This window comes from Lipotes vexillifer, unplaced genomic scaffold, assembly GCF_000442215.2.
Source record: "Lipotes vexillifer unplaced genomic scaffold, Lipotes_vexillifer_v1.1 scaffold1017, whole genome shotgun sequence".
Classification (NCBI taxonomy): domain Eukaryota; kingdom Metazoa; phylum Chordata; class Mammalia; order Artiodactyla; family Lipotidae; genus Lipotes; species Lipotes vexillifer.
In genome coordinates this window covers 2,888,992-2,907,771 of record NW_006772141.1, presented here as the reverse complement: position 1 = coordinate 2,907,771, position 18,780 = coordinate 2,888,992, and the positions used below count along the sequence as shown (strand labels likewise).

Sequence of the window (18,780 nt, the reverse complement as noted above, 5' to 3'; positions counted from 1 at the left end):
CAAAAACAAAAAAAAAAAAAAAAAAAAAAAAAAAAAAAGATCAAACTTGTAAAGCCTAACCCCTAAAGTCCCATTCTCTAACCAATTTACTACCTACAGAGTTAGGCTACAGAGAAAAGAACACAAATTTGATTAGGAATGAGCATTAATTTCATTAATCCAAACAATTTTTCTTACCCTCAAGAAAACCAGCAGGAAGAACTGTATCAAGAGTTACCAGTTAGGGCTTCCTTGGTGGCGCAGAGGTTACGAATCCGCCTGCCAATGCAGGGGACACGGGTTCGAGCCCTGGTCCGGGAAGATTCCACATGCCGCGGAGCAACTAAGCCCATGCGCCACAACTACTGAGCCTGCGCTCTAGCGTCCGCAAGCCACAACTGCTGAAGCCCGCACACCTAGAGCCCGTGCTCCGCAACAAGAGAAGCCACCGCAATGAGAAGCCCACGCACCGCAAGGAAGAGTAGCCCCTGCTCGACGCAACTACAGAAAACCCACACGCAGCAACGAAGACCCAACACAGCCAATTAATTAATTAATTGATTAATTAATTTTTAAAAATAGAATTACTGGTTAAAGAAACTAGGCACTCAATTACTGAAACAAAACTATCAATGAGACAGTACTCGTTTCACATTAAATAAATCTAAGTTCTGGCCTTATAACAGTTTTCAACTTAAATGTCTAAGAAAAAGCCATTAAAAACAAAGCTGTGTTCCCTATACAAGATTAAAGAATCACTAAGTCCAATAAATGAGTAAAAATACTTAAACCTGGACATCCTTTGCTCAGCTCAAAAAGAAATTCTTTTCAAAATATCGTTTTTATCAAAATTCTATCAATGACAAACATGTAATATACGTGGAGTCCCCAGTTTAGAATACTCTGGCTGCTGAAGTTTTAATCAGTTGCTTTGCAATATATATATACACTGCTTTAAGAAAACAGTATTATAACTTTGACTAAAGCCAGAAGACTTTAACTTACTTTTCTTGATACCTTCTCTCAGGTTTTCTTCTACCTTTGGTTCTCTTACCATCAATTTTTCAGCTGTATTATAGACTAAATACGCATTTTGTACTACCCTGGAAAAATGACCACTATTTACAGAGCTTTTAAAAAATGGCTTCTAAACACAACTTTACGAATACATTTCCAGAGAACAAACATATGGACACCAAGGGGAGAAAGTGGCTGGGGTGGGGGTGGGGGTGAATTGGGAGATTGGGATTGACATATATACACTAATAAGTATAAAATACATAACTAATAAGAACCTGCTGTATAAAAAAATAAATAAAATTCAAAAAAAAACACAAAAAACTACATTTCCTTTACCAGAAGCCTATTCGTGGATTCAACAGTTGTATGATTTTCTTTTAAAAAGTTATTAGAAACTCAAAGAATGTTACTATAAAAAACTAAATAGATAATTCAGTTTGAGTCTAACATCTGAAGGCCTAAAAAATGCTCAGTGTTGCAGAATTCCTTAAAAGTAACAAGATTCTCAAATACGTAATACATTTTTTTTCCTAAGTGAAGCAAATGTTTTATCGAAATCAGTTGTCAAAACCACAATTTATCCAAATGACAATGCTACACTGTTCTTCAAAGAGTGGGCACAAATATGGCACAGACACAATCCAGCATCTATCAAAATACCATCTGTAAAGAACCTGACTTATTTTGTGCTGTGTGTGAATGTGGTCCAACATATAAGGTAGACTCAAAACCAGTCAATTTTTTTCTTGATAACATGAAAAACATTTCACTACTTTGCCTCAAAATTAAGCACACTCATCTGTCTGTAACAACCGTGTTTAATACATTTTTTAAAGCACCTTTTGAGGGAAACATTATTTCTGTGAAGCGTGTAAGTAATTACTGAGCTTTGAAGTGTTACAACCAAAAGTATTTATAAAATCACTGAATTCAGTTCAGTTTTTCCTGCTTTCAAAATAGCTAGGTACCGGGACTTTCCTGGCGGTCCAGTGGCTAAGACTCTACCCAATGCAGAGGACTCGAGTTTGATCCCTGGCTGGGGGACTAAGATCCCCCACATGCTGCACGGTGTGGCCAAAAAAAACCCCCAAAAAAGCTAAATACCAAATACAAATTCTGCTGTCAACAGTCTAAAACACATTCAGCATTCAAGACTCTAAATAGTTATATAAGACAATTGCTGCGTTCAGCTGGCAAATTACTTCCTATACAATTAAGTCACCTTACCTTGATTTCACTGATTTCTCGTATCCACTCTTTTACCAGGTTATTTAATTTTCCCAAAATTAAAATCCTGTTGATAGAGCAAATATCAATCAAGTATCAAGTTGTTTGTTATTCTAGATCACTACTAATTAAAATGAAAAAGCTTTCAATAGGTGGCTTCCTAAATTTTAACCAGTTTTTAAGTTATCAGAAAGAAAGTTTATAGTAGTTAGCTATATGTAGGCACTGTTACACTGGGTGAGGCATTCCTCTAGCTGAGCAAGGCATTCCCCTTTCTCCCGACAATGCTGTAGTACTATACTAACCAAAAGTATCACAAATCAAAATTAAGGGAATAGAACTTTATATAGACGAAAAGTTTTTTCTAGGTATCACTCCTGTTTGAAACAGACATATATTGGGGAGAATAATTCTGACTTGCTGAGTTCCTCAAAATTAGTTTATTATGTTAATAAAAAATTGTAACTTAAAAAAAGATATACATATACATTAATATGTATAAAATGAATAACTAATAAGAACCTGCTGTATAAAAAATTAAAATAAAATAAAATTCAAAAAAAAAAGATATATACACACACTGACCTGCGCTGCAGTTCCTCTTCCTCTTCAAAAACGCCAAAAGGCTTCAGAGTCTCAATTAGTTTCTGGGTAAGTAGGCAGTCAGTCTCCTTGGGGGCTGCTAAGCTGATGGGAGAGGTAATGCCATAGTGCTTCTGTGGCGGCTGTGTTTGCTGTGATCCCTGCGTTGTAACTGGACTGCAAACAGAACTGGATAAAATTACTGTCAAAAAATTTCTACAATTTAAAACTAATCAGCATGACTAGAAAAAAATGCTTTAGTAAAATGCATTTCTAAACATAGTTGGTTCCCTGCCATACCCCAAAAAACTTTCAATACATTTTGTTCGTTTTTGTTTTTGTTTTTGTTTTTTTTTGCTGTACGCGGACCCTCTCACTGTTGTGGCCTCTCCCGTTGCGGAGCACAGGCTCCGGACGCGCAGGCCCAGCGGCCATGGCTCACGGGCCCAGCCGCTCCGCGGCATGTGGGACCTTCCCGGACCGGGGCACAAACCCGTGTCCCCTGCATCGGCAGGCGGACTCCCAACCACTGCGCCACCAGGGAAGCCCCATTTTGTTTGTTTTAAAACAACAAGTAACACAAAAATGAAGTGATGAAAACATTAGTTCTCCTCCCACTCCAAGGATTTTAACTTTGTCACTATCTAAATATCTAAATAAACTATAAATAAGAATCCAGATCAGGGACTTCCCTGGTGGCGAAGTGGTTAAGAATCCGCCTGCAGGGGACACAGGTTCGAGCCCTGGTCCGGGAAGATCCCACATGCTGAGAAGCAATTAAGGCCGTGCGCCACAACTACTGAAGCCCACACGACTAGAGCCTGTGCTCCGCAACAAGAGAAGCCATGGCAATGAGAAGCCCACGCACCGCAACGAAGAGTAGCCCCCGCTCGCCACAACTAGAGAAAACCCACACGCAGCAACAAAGACCCAATGCAGACCAAAAAAAAAAAAAAAAAATCCAGATCAAATAAATTGCTAGAGAAAATGCAATCTAGGATATAGTGGACTTCTGAGAAATTTTACTTACTCCTTACTTCTTGAAAAGGAGCCAAAGTCTATTAAATTGTTATTTCTAAAGAGATGAGGATATATATAAAAACACTATTTTACCAATACAACAGACTCCCCAAATGGAATTTCACATCTGACTTGCAATGAATAAAACTCTAGATAATGAGGCAAATAACATAAACATAACTTGGAGGGGAAGAACTCTATTCACACTAAGCTTGTTACAGAATTTTTGGTAAGAGATTTACACTTCAACAATGACTAGTCAAAAGTTTTTCCGTTTTAAGAGCAATTCCTGATTTTTACAACCAATAGGGTTTTAATATAACTGGTGAAAAGGTATGGCATGCTCTAAAGAAAGGTTTTAGGAAATTAATCTGACTCAATTATTTTTTGGTGAAACCAATTCTTGTTTTTTTTTTCCTCCCTTTTTAAATCAATGGACAGGGACTCTAAAGATAAGCAGCACAATTATTAACTAAAAACTACCTGGTCAAATAACACACAGAACCAAGTAAGGACTAAGGAAGAAGCTAACATCTGAATCAGTTATTTGCCCCAAATTCTGTTCCTTAAGAAATAATTTATACACACACACCCCTACTTTTTTTCAAGTTCTAAATACATATATATATACATTTAATTAAAGTGCAATAATCTACTAAAGCAATAAGATGCCAGAATCCCATGGCAGATAAGTCCCATTATGTATTTACTACCTATCCCTGGGTTCTGGTTTATACTATGACTGCAGGACTACGTTTTATATTTTGTCTTCTGATATCAACAGAAAACCTAAGAATGCCAGGAAGCCCATAGTGTTTGTTACTAATTAGTCACTAGGCTGTATAGCATTTAATCAATGCTTCCTAAACTAGTTATACATTGTCTCAATTTTAATTCAGATTTTATAGTAACATTTGCTGAATTAATATGAGTCAGATTTATTATCTCTTACAGCAATTAACTTATGTCTCATCACTTCCTCCTACTACTTTAAATTGCACAGCTATACAAGGCTATGGTGTTAATTCAGAGCTGCTGATCCACATGAGCACCAAGCATCCTCAAAAGACTAAATATCTTAATGTTCTATTTTTCAAATTTATGTAGCATCTCCCATGATTAGAATATACAAATTAACATTAAGTATAAATGTATTCATAATATCTTGGTTAATACATATTTTCGTCAATCAACAAATAGTTATCATCAGGTTCCACAAAGCTGACACCAAAAAGGTGGCCCTCAAAACTGCCTACCATTTCTTCACACCATGCTCTAATAGATTCCAGATAAATTATGTATTAAGTTTAAAAAAATACACTTAACACATATCTTAGTATAATTATATTTTCTTGCATTGCTCATTGCTTCATATGAGTTTCTCCAAGTAAACTATAGCCCTTCATGACCACCCCAGGATTATGAATGCTTTTTATAAATGATTTTAACATAAGTAGAGCCAGATATGAAAACAAGTGTAAAATCCTTTCTAGCTAGACTTGGTTCATGCAAGGAGAGCTTTCAAGTCAAGTGTAAATTGAATTCATGTTTTCCTACCTTAAAATAATAAACCTCTATTGGACTGTTTTGTTTTGAGCAAACATCTGCATTCTTTTCCTTTCTGAAGGGGATAAATTCATTACCAGTTGAGTTTGGATGATCACCAAAATGACTGCCCATTCTCTGTGGGGTTAAGCTTTCTTGCAGATTCCCATTTTTTCTTTCTCAAATATTCAGGTTCTTCATTGTCATACAAAAATCAATGCTTGGGGGCTTCCCTGGTGGCGCAGTGGTTGAGAGTCCGCCTGCCGATGCAGGGGACACGGGTTCGTGCCCCGGTCTGGGAGGATCCCACATGCCGCGGAGCAGCTGGGCCCGTGAGCCATGGCCACTGAGCCTGCGTGTCCGGAGCCTGTGCTCCGCAACGGGAGAGGCCACAACAGTGAGAGGCCGTGTACCGCAAAAAAAATTAAAAAAATAAAAAAATAAATAAATCAATGCTTGGAAAGATCCTTGTCTACTTCAACTGTATTACCAGAATACTGGATATAGACTCAGATTTCTTTCTTTCTTTTTTTTAAAAAGTCTATTTATTTATTTATTTTTGGCTGCACTGGGTCTCTGTTGCTGTGTGTGGGCTTTCTCTAGCTGCGGTAAGTAGGGTCTACTCTTCGTTGCGGTGCGCGGGCTTCTCATTGCGGTGGTTTGTTGCAGAGCACAGGCTCTAGGCGCACAGGCTTCAGCAGTTGTGGCACAAGGGCTCAGTAGTTGTGGCTCACAGGCTCTAGAGCGCAGGCTCAGTAGTTGTGGCGCACGGGCTTAGTTGCTCCACGGCATGTGGGGTCTTCCCGGACCAGGGCTCGAACCCGTGTCCCCTGCACTGGCAGGCGGATTCTTAACCACTGGGCCACCAGGGAAGTCGTAGACTCAGATTTCTAAATTCACACCAAGTTTGTCTACTTTAATTTGAAAAAAAAAAAATTGATGTCTACATTAGTTTCCACATGAACATTTTGATGGGGAAACAAATCATACTCCGGTTGTTAAATGTTTATTTATTCAAAATGTAGTCACATCATTAAAACCACATTTACTTGTCCCATCTAATTCAAAACAGAACATTATAGGGAGACGTTCCTGGTGGCCCAGTGGTTGAGAATCCGTCTTGCAATGCAGGGGACGCCAGTTTGATCCCTGGAGGGGGAACTAAGATCCCACATGCCTCAGGGCAACTAAGCCTGCACACCGCAACTACTGAGCACACATGCCACAACTAATAAGCCCACATGCCACAACTACAGCGAAGCCCGTGAGCTGCAAGGAAAGATCCCACCTGCCGCAACTTAAAAAAAAGAGAGAGAGAGAACATATGTATCACATATCTCTGTATGTATACATATCTAATACAAGTTACATATAGAACATATACTAATTCAAGAACACATATGAAAAGAAATAAAAGTAAATCACAACCAAATAAAAGGAAAGAAACAAATACATGTTTTGAAAGGTACAAGATACCTGTGTCTACAATAGAAATGGCTTAATCTTACACTAAGTGGCTAGACTAGGAATTCTAGGCTGCCAGATGCTCTGAATGTCCAAAATGTAGAACTATTAGCTATGATTGAGCTTTAAATGGAAGAAGTCAAATTTTTCCATTTAATTTTTAATATTAGAAATTAAGTAGAGTGATAGAACAATTTAAGGATCTTTTTGTTGCTGTTCTGTTTCTAACAAAACAAATATACACACTCCAATATCGGGTAATGTGAAGGATTCTGCTTTACAGACTTTCTCCTGGAACTATACACCAGACAGCTAGCTATCAATCCCAAGAATGCAAAGCTCTCCCTCAAATTTTTGAACACATGAGACACCTGCCCATGTCGGTCACTTTCTAGAGACATTTTTACCAGTACTTAGTTTTCTTCAGACATTATTTTAAAAATAACTTCTACAATTATATAAAACAATGAGGAAAAAAAACTAGATACGGAGCCACAGTATTTGTGATCCACTGAAATTTCTTTCTGGTTTTCAATTTAAATATCAAGAACAGCTGTGCTTTTCCTGAGTAACTGGCTCATTTTCATCTCATGAACATATCTGTACTTACCTTTAGGCTACTGCCTGAATTCTTAGAGCAAAACTGGTGGCCATCCAGCAAGTTCTCTACAAAAATCCAAAAATCACTGTACTTCTGTAAGAACTGTTTTAGTACCCTAATTTCTTGCTGTTTTATATCTCTCTATCCTGATCCTCCCTTGTCATCCACCTTTAATGCAAACACTGTGCTAGTTTTAAAATGTGACTAAAGCATTCTTAAAAGTCTCAGTCCTTTCTGGGTCAGAGCAAGATATAAATACCTATACATACAGTACATATACGAATCTTGCCCCCCTCCAAAATTACAAAAGACAGCCACACACTCCTCCCCCCACCCCACTTTTTTGGGAGCAAGGAGGGAGAAACGAAGAGGGCACAATACTAAATATTTTCAGAATTCTTCTCTCTCTTAGAACATAAGGCATTTTCTTTATAATATTTAAAATAATTTTCATCAAGGCAAAGCTTACCCAGGACATATACCCACCTTTCCTTTTTTATTATTATTTTTAATTTCAACAACATTCTATATAACAATTCCATTCCAACTACACTTGTTCTGCCTCTTGGCATCTTGGTCCCACTCTTTCTACTCCCCTGCTATGCCAGACTACCATTCATACTGCTACCAAGTGTTACCTTCCTAACACACAGCTTCCTTAAAAACCCACATGACTTCTGGTACTGGCATTCAAAACTCTGTCCACAAAAACTGCTCTCAACCCAGAAGCAATCTGAAAAGAGACAAAGCAGGCCTGATTTCACTTCTACTAGTTACACCACTCTGGTTTCACTTCTGCCACTAGTTATGTGATTCTTGTTAAGTTGTAACTCTATGGATTTACCTTAGAATTTATTATATCTCTTCTCTACTTTGGATGGCAAACTAGAAATTTAAATACTATAACATGCGTATGACATGAAAGTCCAGTTTCCAAACACAGAAGGTTTTTAAAACAATACTCAAAAGAAAGGTCCATCCTTTCCTCATGCTAGGCTGTCTAAGACCTAACTCTAATTAGTATAAATATCTTGGTACTCAGAAATGGCAACATTTTTGTGAAACTGGCATATGACTGGAGGCTGCTTATTTTGGCCAGATACTTGTTTCAAAAGTTTAGGCATCCAATTTAACCAATACATGTGCTCTGAAATATCAAGAACCACTTTGATTACAGTAACTATAAAGCTAACTCAAATAGTGCCAAGTTCCTATGATTTGTAAACTATAGTTTAGTAGCCATACATTCAAACAGTCGAAGTATGATCAATCTTTGGATGTATCATATTGACGACCACTTCAAGTCAGTGAGGAAAGTTAAGGAATACTCAAATGAAAGACCTATATTAGTACCTGTTTTCACTAAGTGAATGAAATCCAAAGAGGACTCTCACTTTTACGAAAAAAAGGCAAAAAGCAAAAACACTCTTCGTTTGTTCTGCGAGCGGTTTCACAGGCAGCGTGAGCCCTGAGTAGCAAGAGTGACACTAACAAGCTTCTTCCCCAGGATACACGTATATTCAGCATCAAACTACCATAGCCTGGTACTGTGTCTGTGAGCAGCAATGCTTTATCTCAATTTATTCTATGCATCTGTTAGCAAGATGTGTATAAGGTAGTTGCCTCTTCATTTTATGCCGTTTTGGCTTACAAAAGCTTTCACAGGACCTTTCTACTTTTGGAGAAGGAGGGAAACCTGTATTCTTAATATGTTCTTAAATCAACTTTTAAAAGTTTCACTGCAAATCAAGGAAGCACATTAAGACGATCACTTTTTCTGTCAGACTGGAGAAAAACAAAGCTGATGTACATCTCGTAAAAAATGAAAGACTTATTATAAACCTCCAACGTTGGCAATGGTGTAAGAAAATGAGCACTCTTAGCCATCACAAAGGATGTGAACATGGTATACCATTTTAAAAAGCAATCTGGCAATATTCATCAAATTTTTTTTAAAGCTTATGTCTAGCAACTTCATCTCTAGCAATCTATCTTACAGAAATACTAGGACACAAGGACTCAAACTGAAGGCCCTGATGTTGGAAGACATATCCTCTTTAATTTACAACACATTTTTAGTATATTAAATGTGTACATTAAAGCACAAATTTCTACTTTTCCAGGGGTACGAATACAATGGCTTAGAAGACAGGCCAAATACGGGCCCAAAATCCTGTTTAGCAACAATAAGCTTGAAATGAACAATGTCTACCCCAGCATTATATTTTATAGAGGGAGCATGCTTGCTTTTTGTAAATAAATACCTCTCTTGACCCTACAGATTCTGGAGTTTGACCCTTCTTATAGGAATAATACAAAAGATACCCAAGGTTGTTCGCTGGAGCACTGTATACAATGCACCAACAAACTGGAAACCACCTAAATATCCATTAATATGATATAGGACTGGTGAATTACAGTACATTCTTACAACTTAATACTATGCTATATAAAAAGAATGAGGTGGTTACCCCATGTAGTAGCATGGAAACATGCCCACAATATGTCAGGTGAAAGAAGTTATAGAACATAATTATGATAATAGCTAGTATTTATTGAAACCTCAACATATTCCAGTTAGTGTGGCAAGCACTTTACATTATTCCTGACTATTCCAACGACTCTATTCACTGGGTCAGGATATGATCTCAGGCATCTGACTATAATCATAAGCCTCTATACATCTTTCACAACATACAGTCTTGTACCTTTAAAAATTGTGTATTATGGGCTTCCCTGGTGGCGCAGTGGTTGAGAATCTGCCTGCTAATGCAGGGGACACGGGTTCGAGCCCTGGACTGGGAAGATCCCACATGCCGCGGAGCAGCTAGGCCCGTGAGCCACAACTACTGAGCCTGCGCGTCTGGAGCCTGTGCTCCGCAGCAAGAGAGGCCGCGATAGTGAGAGGCCCACGCACCGCGATGAAGAGTGGCCCCCGCTTGCCACAACTAGAGAAAGCCCTCGCACAGAAACGAAGACCCAACACAGCAAAAATAAATAAATAAATAAATAAATAAATAAAATTGTGTATTATGTCTATACATGCATAGAAACACACGAAGCAAAACTGATTGGTGGAAGAATTTCATCTTCTAGGATTTTGTTTCCATTTGTTAAAGTACTTTTAAAGATAAATATTCATGAAGTCATACAAAAGTTGAAAATCATCTAATTCTACTATTCACCATTAAGCTTGTGATAGTAAAGAGGCTAAAACCACCCCCTAAACTAATTCCCCAACAGCAAGGGACAGCAAACAAATGTTCAATTTAAATGAATAATTAGCTTTCTGATTATTAGCTTTGTAGTTTATGCTAATCAAAATGTTATTTTAAAATGCTGGAGAGGGTGTGGAGAAAAGGGAACACTCTTGCACTGCTGGTGGGAATGTGAATTGGTTCAGCCACTATGGAGAACAGTATGGAGGTTCCTTAAAAAACTACAAATAGAACTACCATATGACCCAGCAATCCCACTACTAGGTATATACCCTGAGGAAACCAGAATTCAGAAAGAGTCATGTACCAAAATGTTCATTGCAGCTCTATTTACAATAGCCCGGAGATGGAAACAACCTAAGTGCCCGCCGTCGGATGAATGGATAAAGAAGATGTGGCACATATATACAATGGAATATTACTCAGCCATAAAAAGAAACGAAATTGAGCTATTTGTAATGAGGTGGATAGATCTAGAGTCTGTCATACGGAGTGAAGTAAGTCAGAAAGAGAAGGACAAATACCGTATGCTAACACATATATATGGAATTTAAGAAAAAAAAATGTTATGAAGAACCTAGGGGTAAAACAGGAATAAAGACAGAGACCTACTGGAGAACAGACTTGAGGATATGGGGAGGGGGAAGGGTGAGGTGTGTTAGGGCGAGAGAGAGACATGGACATATATATACTAACAAACGTAAGGTAGATAGCCAGTGGGAAGCAGCCGCATGGCACAGGGAAACCGGCTCGGTTCTTTGTGGCTGTCTGGAGGGGTGGGATAGGGAGGGTGGGAGGGAGGGAGACAAAGAGGGAAGAGATATGGGAACATATATATATGTATAACTGACTCACTCTGTTATAAAGCAGAAACTAACACACCATTGTAAAGCAATTATACCCCAATAAAGATGTTAAAAAAAAAAAAAAGTTATTTTAAAGAACTGAAATAAAAACCTTAAAATGGATTTTTCAGTGTAACGCTTTGTGATTAGAAAATGAAATACAAAGCAAATCATGATTTACAGCTCTAGAAAACTGGTAAAGCACCAAAGCTATCAAACTTCATCAATCCAATTTTCCTAAAAGCACCTTTTCCTCATTTAAGTTATTCTTCCCAGAAAGTATATTATTAGGCTGAAATTTACTGAACTAGGATCCTAAATATGTATGAAAGACAATGCTAAAATCAGGAATACAAAGATAGTCTCTAACCTCAGTGACAATCTCAAATTTGGTCTGGGATTCAGATCTTTAAACAACAGATCAGTGCAAAGTAAAAGCTTAAAATAAACATTACAGAAACAAAGAATCAAGGATATACCAAAGGAAAAGGTTAAGGAGGTATGCACTCTAAGTGACTTGGAGAAGGGGAAAGGAGCAGTCTCTGCAGATGACTAACACACAAAGGAAAGGACAACAAATCACCAATGGTGTTTTCTGAAATAGTTAATATTTAACGACCTTCTTCCCAGTTTAAACAAAGCTCATGCTACTGATGAATCTCTGCCTCCTCACACTGGGCACATGGAATTGGTGGCACGTAGTACTAAAAGGGTCAATTGCCTCAAAATGTATAGATCCTAGCCAACAGAAAACACTGTCATTTCTTGCTAGTTTTAGTCAGTGAAGTTAAAACTGAAAGCTTAACTTACTTGATATTCTTCTTTAGAAGTAATCAGATAAATCACAGTAACACTTAATGGGTACATCCCAGGTGGTCCAGTAGTTAAGAATCCGTCTTGCAATGCAGGGGATGCCGGTTCAATCCCTGGTCCGGGAACTAAGAACCCACATGCCACAGAGCAGCCAAGCCCGCGCTCAGCAACTACTGAGCCTGCACACCACAACTACAGAGCCCGCACACCACAACTAGAGAGAAGCCTGAGCACCGCAACAAAGAGACGGCGCACCGCAACAAAAGATCCCCCATGCCACAACTAAGACCCAACATAGCCAAAAAATAAATATTTCTTTAAAAACCACAGTATGTAATTTGCTGTTTAAAGGCCTTAACCTTAAACATAATGTGCCCATTCAAATTAAGCAGGAAAAAAGGACATTGAACAGAATAGGAATATGGGATCTCTCTAAAGTATCCGAATACACATTAAATATTAATTCTTAGCAGAAATAATACAATCTCCTCTTTCACAAGTAGTTTAACACATATTTAAATTTTACCTGTAGCTTAGAAGTCAAGCATATAGTCAAGACAACGTATTTGCTCACTAAGACATTATTCTAAGGATGGCTAATTCACCTGCCATCCTGTGTAACTGGTACTAAACATAGTTAGAACCTAACCATAGTCTTAAAATATGTACTCCAGGTGGATCACCCAGCCAATATTTAATAAGCAGCAGCAGAGGCTCAAATATAGATGAAGCAATAGTTTACGCTCAAGGGGAATAAATTATGATGAATCCCAACGCCAAACTTCGGAAATAAAAGGTTGATTATACAGAGAAAGGGTACTTGTTACTGAATTGTAACAATGGCCAGGTTATTTTTCCTTCCTTCCTAAGGGCACTTCCAACTGTCCCTCTGCCCTCTCTCCAAGAGGGGCTAGAAGCAAAAAAAAAAACACAAAAAACAAAGAACAGCTGAATCACAGCATTCCTCCATCAGTATTTGTCAAGCACAATTTGAAAATGAAAGAAATGTAACTAGTGAATCTAAAAAGTATAAAAATGTATCAGAAAAGAATAGTCAAAAATATATTAAATCATAGTATTATAAACAGGAAATGCAATTTAGATGTTTCTGATAACCAAAATGACAGGAACACTATTCTTAAATAAAAACTTATTTAAAACTATAAAGACTACTGTAAAATGCAAGAAGCTGGTTTCTGAACGAAATATAGAGGGAACAGAAATGTGAGACAATTCTGTGACAGAAGAGGAATAAAAATATCAAATTTAAACTCCTACATTTTTTTCTCCTGCAAATCCTTAAACTTTCAAGTGAGAATGCTATAAAATTCTGCAGACCTGCAATCCAACGACTAAAAAACAACTATCTTCCACACAACTTGATCTTGAAAATTAAGTATACTTAAGACACACAAACAGACTCCCATTGAGCTGATGAAACATAGTTCCCAACAAGATACACAGAAATTGTTACAGTACTAGAATTAGAATGAAACATGGAACCCAGAGTTGAATTCGGCCGCAGTCTATAACTTAGCACCCTTAAGACCTTAGAGGAGTGACGACTTTGAGCCTCACTTTAGAAGAACTAATATCTCCTGCAATGGTGTTGTTTTATGAATCATAGACTCAGACTGTACACTTATTTAAAAGCTGCTGAATAATCAGAACGATGAACATACCAAATAAAAGACATGCCTCTTCCACCAACCAAAAAAGAAAAATAGCTGGGACTCCAACTGGCCTCATTTTGCCTGAGAGTAGCTTTTATAAAGGTGCCTAGATGCAACTCAAGGTGAAATTTAATTGTAATGTTACCTTGAAGTAGCTTAGTTACCAAGAAATGGAATATTCTGATGAATCAAAACATTTTAAAAGTTATACGTTTTCAAGCCAGAAGGCTTTGGGGGGTTGAGGGAGGGGGTGTCAGGGAGTGGGAACTGATTTACAAATTCACTCAAATCCAATTATCTTCCCTCCCAACTTCTCCATCAAAAAGCATGAACCGACAACATGCTTAAAGTAAAATACCACATTTCAAAACCATAACTTTTATTAAGCAGCAAGAAATTCATTACAAAATCTCTACATCTTAAAATCTGAGAATCAAAATCTCTCAGTTAGAAGTTACCTTTCAAAGGTTATCTAATACACTGTTTTTCATTGACAACCAAAAATATCTTTAAATCATGTGTGTGTCCATTCCTCCAGACCATTCAAAAACCACCAGAGATGCTGCACAGACACCACCACTGGAAACAGCACAGCTTGGGGCAGCTGTCAGCTGTTACTATACATCAGTTTCTCCAACTTTTGGGTCTTAGGACCCTTTTACAACTCTTAAAATTTATTGAGGACTCCAATGACCTTTTGTTTATATGGATTATGTCTGCCATTATTTACTACATTAGAAATTACAACAGGGAAATTTTTGTATAGTAAAAAGAAATCTATTACATGTTAACATAAATGACTTTTTAAAAAATAACTGGTTTCCAAAACAAAAAACTTAGTGAGAAGAACAGCACTATTTTACATTTTTGCAGATCTCTAACTCTGGCTTAATCCAAAATAGCTGGTTCCCGGGCTTCCCTGGTGGCGCAGTGGTTGAGAGTCCACCTGCCGATGCAGGGGATGCGGGTTCGTGCCCCGGTCCGGGAAGATCCCACGTGCCGCGGAGAGGATGGGCCCGTGAGCCATGGCCGCTGAGCCTGCGCTCCGCAACGGGAGAGGCCACAACAGTGAGAGGCCCGTGTACCGCAAAAAAAAAAAAAAAAAAAAAAAAAAGGTGGTTCCCATATCTGCTTCTGCATGCAATCCCTTTTGATAAGTTGTTTTGGTAGATGCACAGGAATAAAACCTGGCATTACACCATTATAACTAGAAAACAGTGTTCTAATAGCCTTTTCAAATAACCTTGGATATTCTTCTTTGATATTACACCAAAATGCCGCAAGTGGTAATTTCTTAGAGACTAGTTACAGTATGAAAGCAGAAACCACAGCAATAAACCCTTTGTACTCTTGCATTAAAATCGACTGGTCCACCTTGCACTTTAAATGTACCTTTACCCATGCATGATTTTATTACATCATGATTGGTGTTTTGGAAAATGTGGGTTCACTTAAGATACGCACATCTTCCAAATGTTGGCACATTATTATACAAAATCAGAAAAAAGTTCACTAATATCACCATCAATCAAATCAGAAACATTTTTAATTACTGGGAGGCTGTCAAGCTCACAATGACAGAAACAAGCATTCTAAAATTCTGATTTTTGCTTGAAAGCTCAAATTTTATCACTGGCCACAAACACTGTCAGTTGTTCTCCTTAAAGAGACAGGCTCCATTTTTCAAGTAAATGCTAAGTAGTCAAGTATGAACATCATAGTTCATCAATTGCTCTTTCAGGTAAAAACAGAGCTCAATGAGAAAAGCACTAGCTTAGCTCACAAATCAATCATACATGTGCTCTTCGCAAAACAACCATCCTACTTTTTAGCATACAGCTTTAAGTGTACTTCCCATTTTATCACAACATACTCAAAAAACTCAAGGGTCAAGACTTAATAAAATTAACATTTTTTTACTGCTTCATCAAGGACTTTTTTTTCAAACTGTGTGTGTTTGTGTGCACGTGTGTAGTGAAGAAATACAATGACAACTAGTAGAATACAGTGCCTCTGCCTTGATTCTTCCTAAAGCATCATTACCCACCACTGCTTTTGCACCACTGGTGCAAATGTCAACAGACTAAAAAAGACATAACATCTCAATATTATGAAAAGTTTGGATTTTATGTACTCCCTAAAAGGATCCCAAGGACCCCCAACATCCAGGCTTCTACAAACCACACTCTGAGAACCACTGCTACATATTACTACCCACCAAAAGGTCCCAGTTCTACCTCTTATCACTACATGAAACTACTCCAATTCCCTCTTTATTTGTGACAACCCTAAAAATATGGAAGAAAAGCTACTGTCCTCCCCAAGTCTTGCTAAGTATCTCTTCCAATAACATTCTACAAATGTGCCATGAATGCTAAGTCACTGATAATGTTTACTCCCCTTAAAGTCTTTTTTATTACCAGTGTGATAGCTAGAACTGAGCTGATGCAAATAATGATCTGACCAGCACAGAGTAAGGCAGAAACTGGAATATAGTTCTCATACAGGTCTTATACGCTGTATTAATGCAGTGGTTCTCAACAAGATGCTGGCCCCCAAGGTACATCTGGCAATATCTGGACACATTTTTGGTTGTCATTACCAGGACATGGGGGGTGGGACTCCCACAATCTAGTAGGCAGAAGTCAGGCACGCTGTTAAACACCCTGCAATACACAGGACAGAATTATCAGCCTAAAATGTGAATAGTACCACCATGAGAAATCTGGTATTAATGGATCCTAAGACTATCAAAAATTTTGGAAGCTTAATCACCATGGCTCTTAAACCATACCAGCTTTTCAAAACTATATATGCAATTACATATGCTTTTGGACAATATATGGAGACCTGCTCACAATGTTTTCTAACGACGTAACTTCAGTAATCTGTTTTGATTTCATCCATTCTGAAAATTTACCTATACCTTAACCCCCCCACCCACACACAAAGACTTAACAGCCACACCAAACAAGAAAGTGGAAGTCAAACACAATACAGTCTGGAAATCACAATTCAAAACATCAAAGAAATAAAATTAATGACACCAGAACATGAAAAACAAAGAAAGCAAACTAATGAGAAAAAAGGCCTACTTAACTAGGCAGTCTATGGTCTTTTAGTTTACTTTAAAGGACTATAGTACACATAGGGTTAACAATAAGAGAAAAGCCAAGGAAAAACTGGCCATATTGTTCACATTTCAAGAAACACACTAGAAAGACAATATCCATGTGTGAGAATCTGCTGCCTTCACTTTGTCTTCCATTTTAAACATCTGCACTAACTTCCAAAGAATGTGAAGCACTTAGGTCTTTAAAGGAAAGGTATATCTCCCTTCCTCAAAGCATGTTGGGAAAAAGCAGGTATAAAAGAACTTTTAATTTCTAAAAAGACATAAATTATTTTTTCATTAAAGCCCTTTAAGGCATACATTTCCTATTACTGATCAATTTTTAATACTGACATGATTATCAGAAAGAGAAGTCCTTTTTCCAAAACAGCAATAAAATGTGAGCTAACACAAAGAAGTCACATGGCATTACTGCATTTAGGTTTACTTTAATTGCTGAATTGAAAAATGCCACAAAAATCTTGCTTAGACTCGGTTCTCCTAGTAACCCTTTTCATTGTTCCATGAAAGTATGATTCAATTAACAGGGACCTTGCACCTTATAAGATTTTAGGTCTGCTATATTCAATTAAAATTAACAAATATCCTCATTACAGAAATAATATGTTGATAGGCCTCTTAACAAAATGACTAGAGTGGGTGAGAAGGAAGGAGCATGAAATTCCTTTTTAAAATATCGTGTAAAATGGGACAGATGTCTTTAAAGCCTGTTTCAAACTTAGAGCCTCACCTGTAAAGAGACACATACACACACATATACACATACATAAATAAAACTGTAAAACTATAATCAGTGATATTCGCAGAAAAGAAGTTGTTTTTACTCAAAAAATAAAATAAGCGTGAGGTGCTCCGTTAGGTGTCTAGAAACCCCAAAATCTTTGTTCTGCGTTCAAGTAAAACTTCAAGGGTCAATTACATGCTTCGGGGCTACAAAGAGAACTCGGCCCCCCATCTTTCACCCTTGAATCTTCAAAAATGGAAGAAATGCAGTCTCACGATTTAGGCCTCTACTCTGCTGTATACACGCAGAAAAAAAGGCTGTAATCTTTCGATCAACAATGAGTTCTCAAATTACATCCCATTCTTTGAGAGAGAAAAGAAAAAGAAAACTTCTTTAAAAAACCCAATAAGGGGAAAAAAGTGTAAGATACAGGCCTAGCGAGATTAGAAGGCATAGATGGACTACAATAAGAAAAACTCTACCATCAGAAGAACAGAAAGTATCACTGCACATGGAAAGACGGAAGCAAGATGAAATCCGGCGACCCTATCGAAACAAAACCGGGAGTAGCAACACGTAACGCAACGCCTTTCGACGAGGGGCACCCAGGAAAGTGCCCCTCTCCTGGCAGCCGAAAGGCTGGAGGGAACGGAGGCGGGGGGAGGGGATGTTCGAACAGCTGGACTCGACGCTCAAAACTGGGCTTTTAACTCGCGTTCAGGCAAGCTGGGACGCGGAAGTGGGTTAACACTGGCGCACGAAGTGGGCATCTAGGAAACGGGAGGGAGAGCTAGGCCGGGAACAGAAGCAGCGAAACGAGCCCGAGAGGCGCCGGGGGGCGAGCCCGAACCCCGTGTGCAGACCCCGCGAGGAGCAGGGCCTTCCTCCCCGGCAGCTGGGCACCGGGTTTCCCCCCCCCCCCCCCCCCCCCCTCTT

General features: G+C 38.2%; 1 protein-coding gene across 2 annotated transcripts in view; it reads right to left on the bottom strand.

The window, feature by feature from the left end:
* Nucleotides 1-18,780, bottom strand: part of PAPOLA (poly(A) polymerase alpha) — a 60,365-nt gene that overhangs the window by 40,600 nt on the left and 985 nt on the right. For both annotated transcript variants that reach the window (XM_007447331.1, XM_007447332.1), the window contains exons 2-3: nt 2,812-2,985; nt 2,227-2,293 (exon numbers count right to left, since the gene is read on the bottom strand). In XM_007447331.1, coding sequence (XP_007447393.1) covers nt 2,227-2,293; nt 2,812-2,985 — 241 coding nt within the window. The remainder of the gene's footprint in view (nt 1-2,226; nt 2,294-2,811; nt 2,986-18,780) is intronic.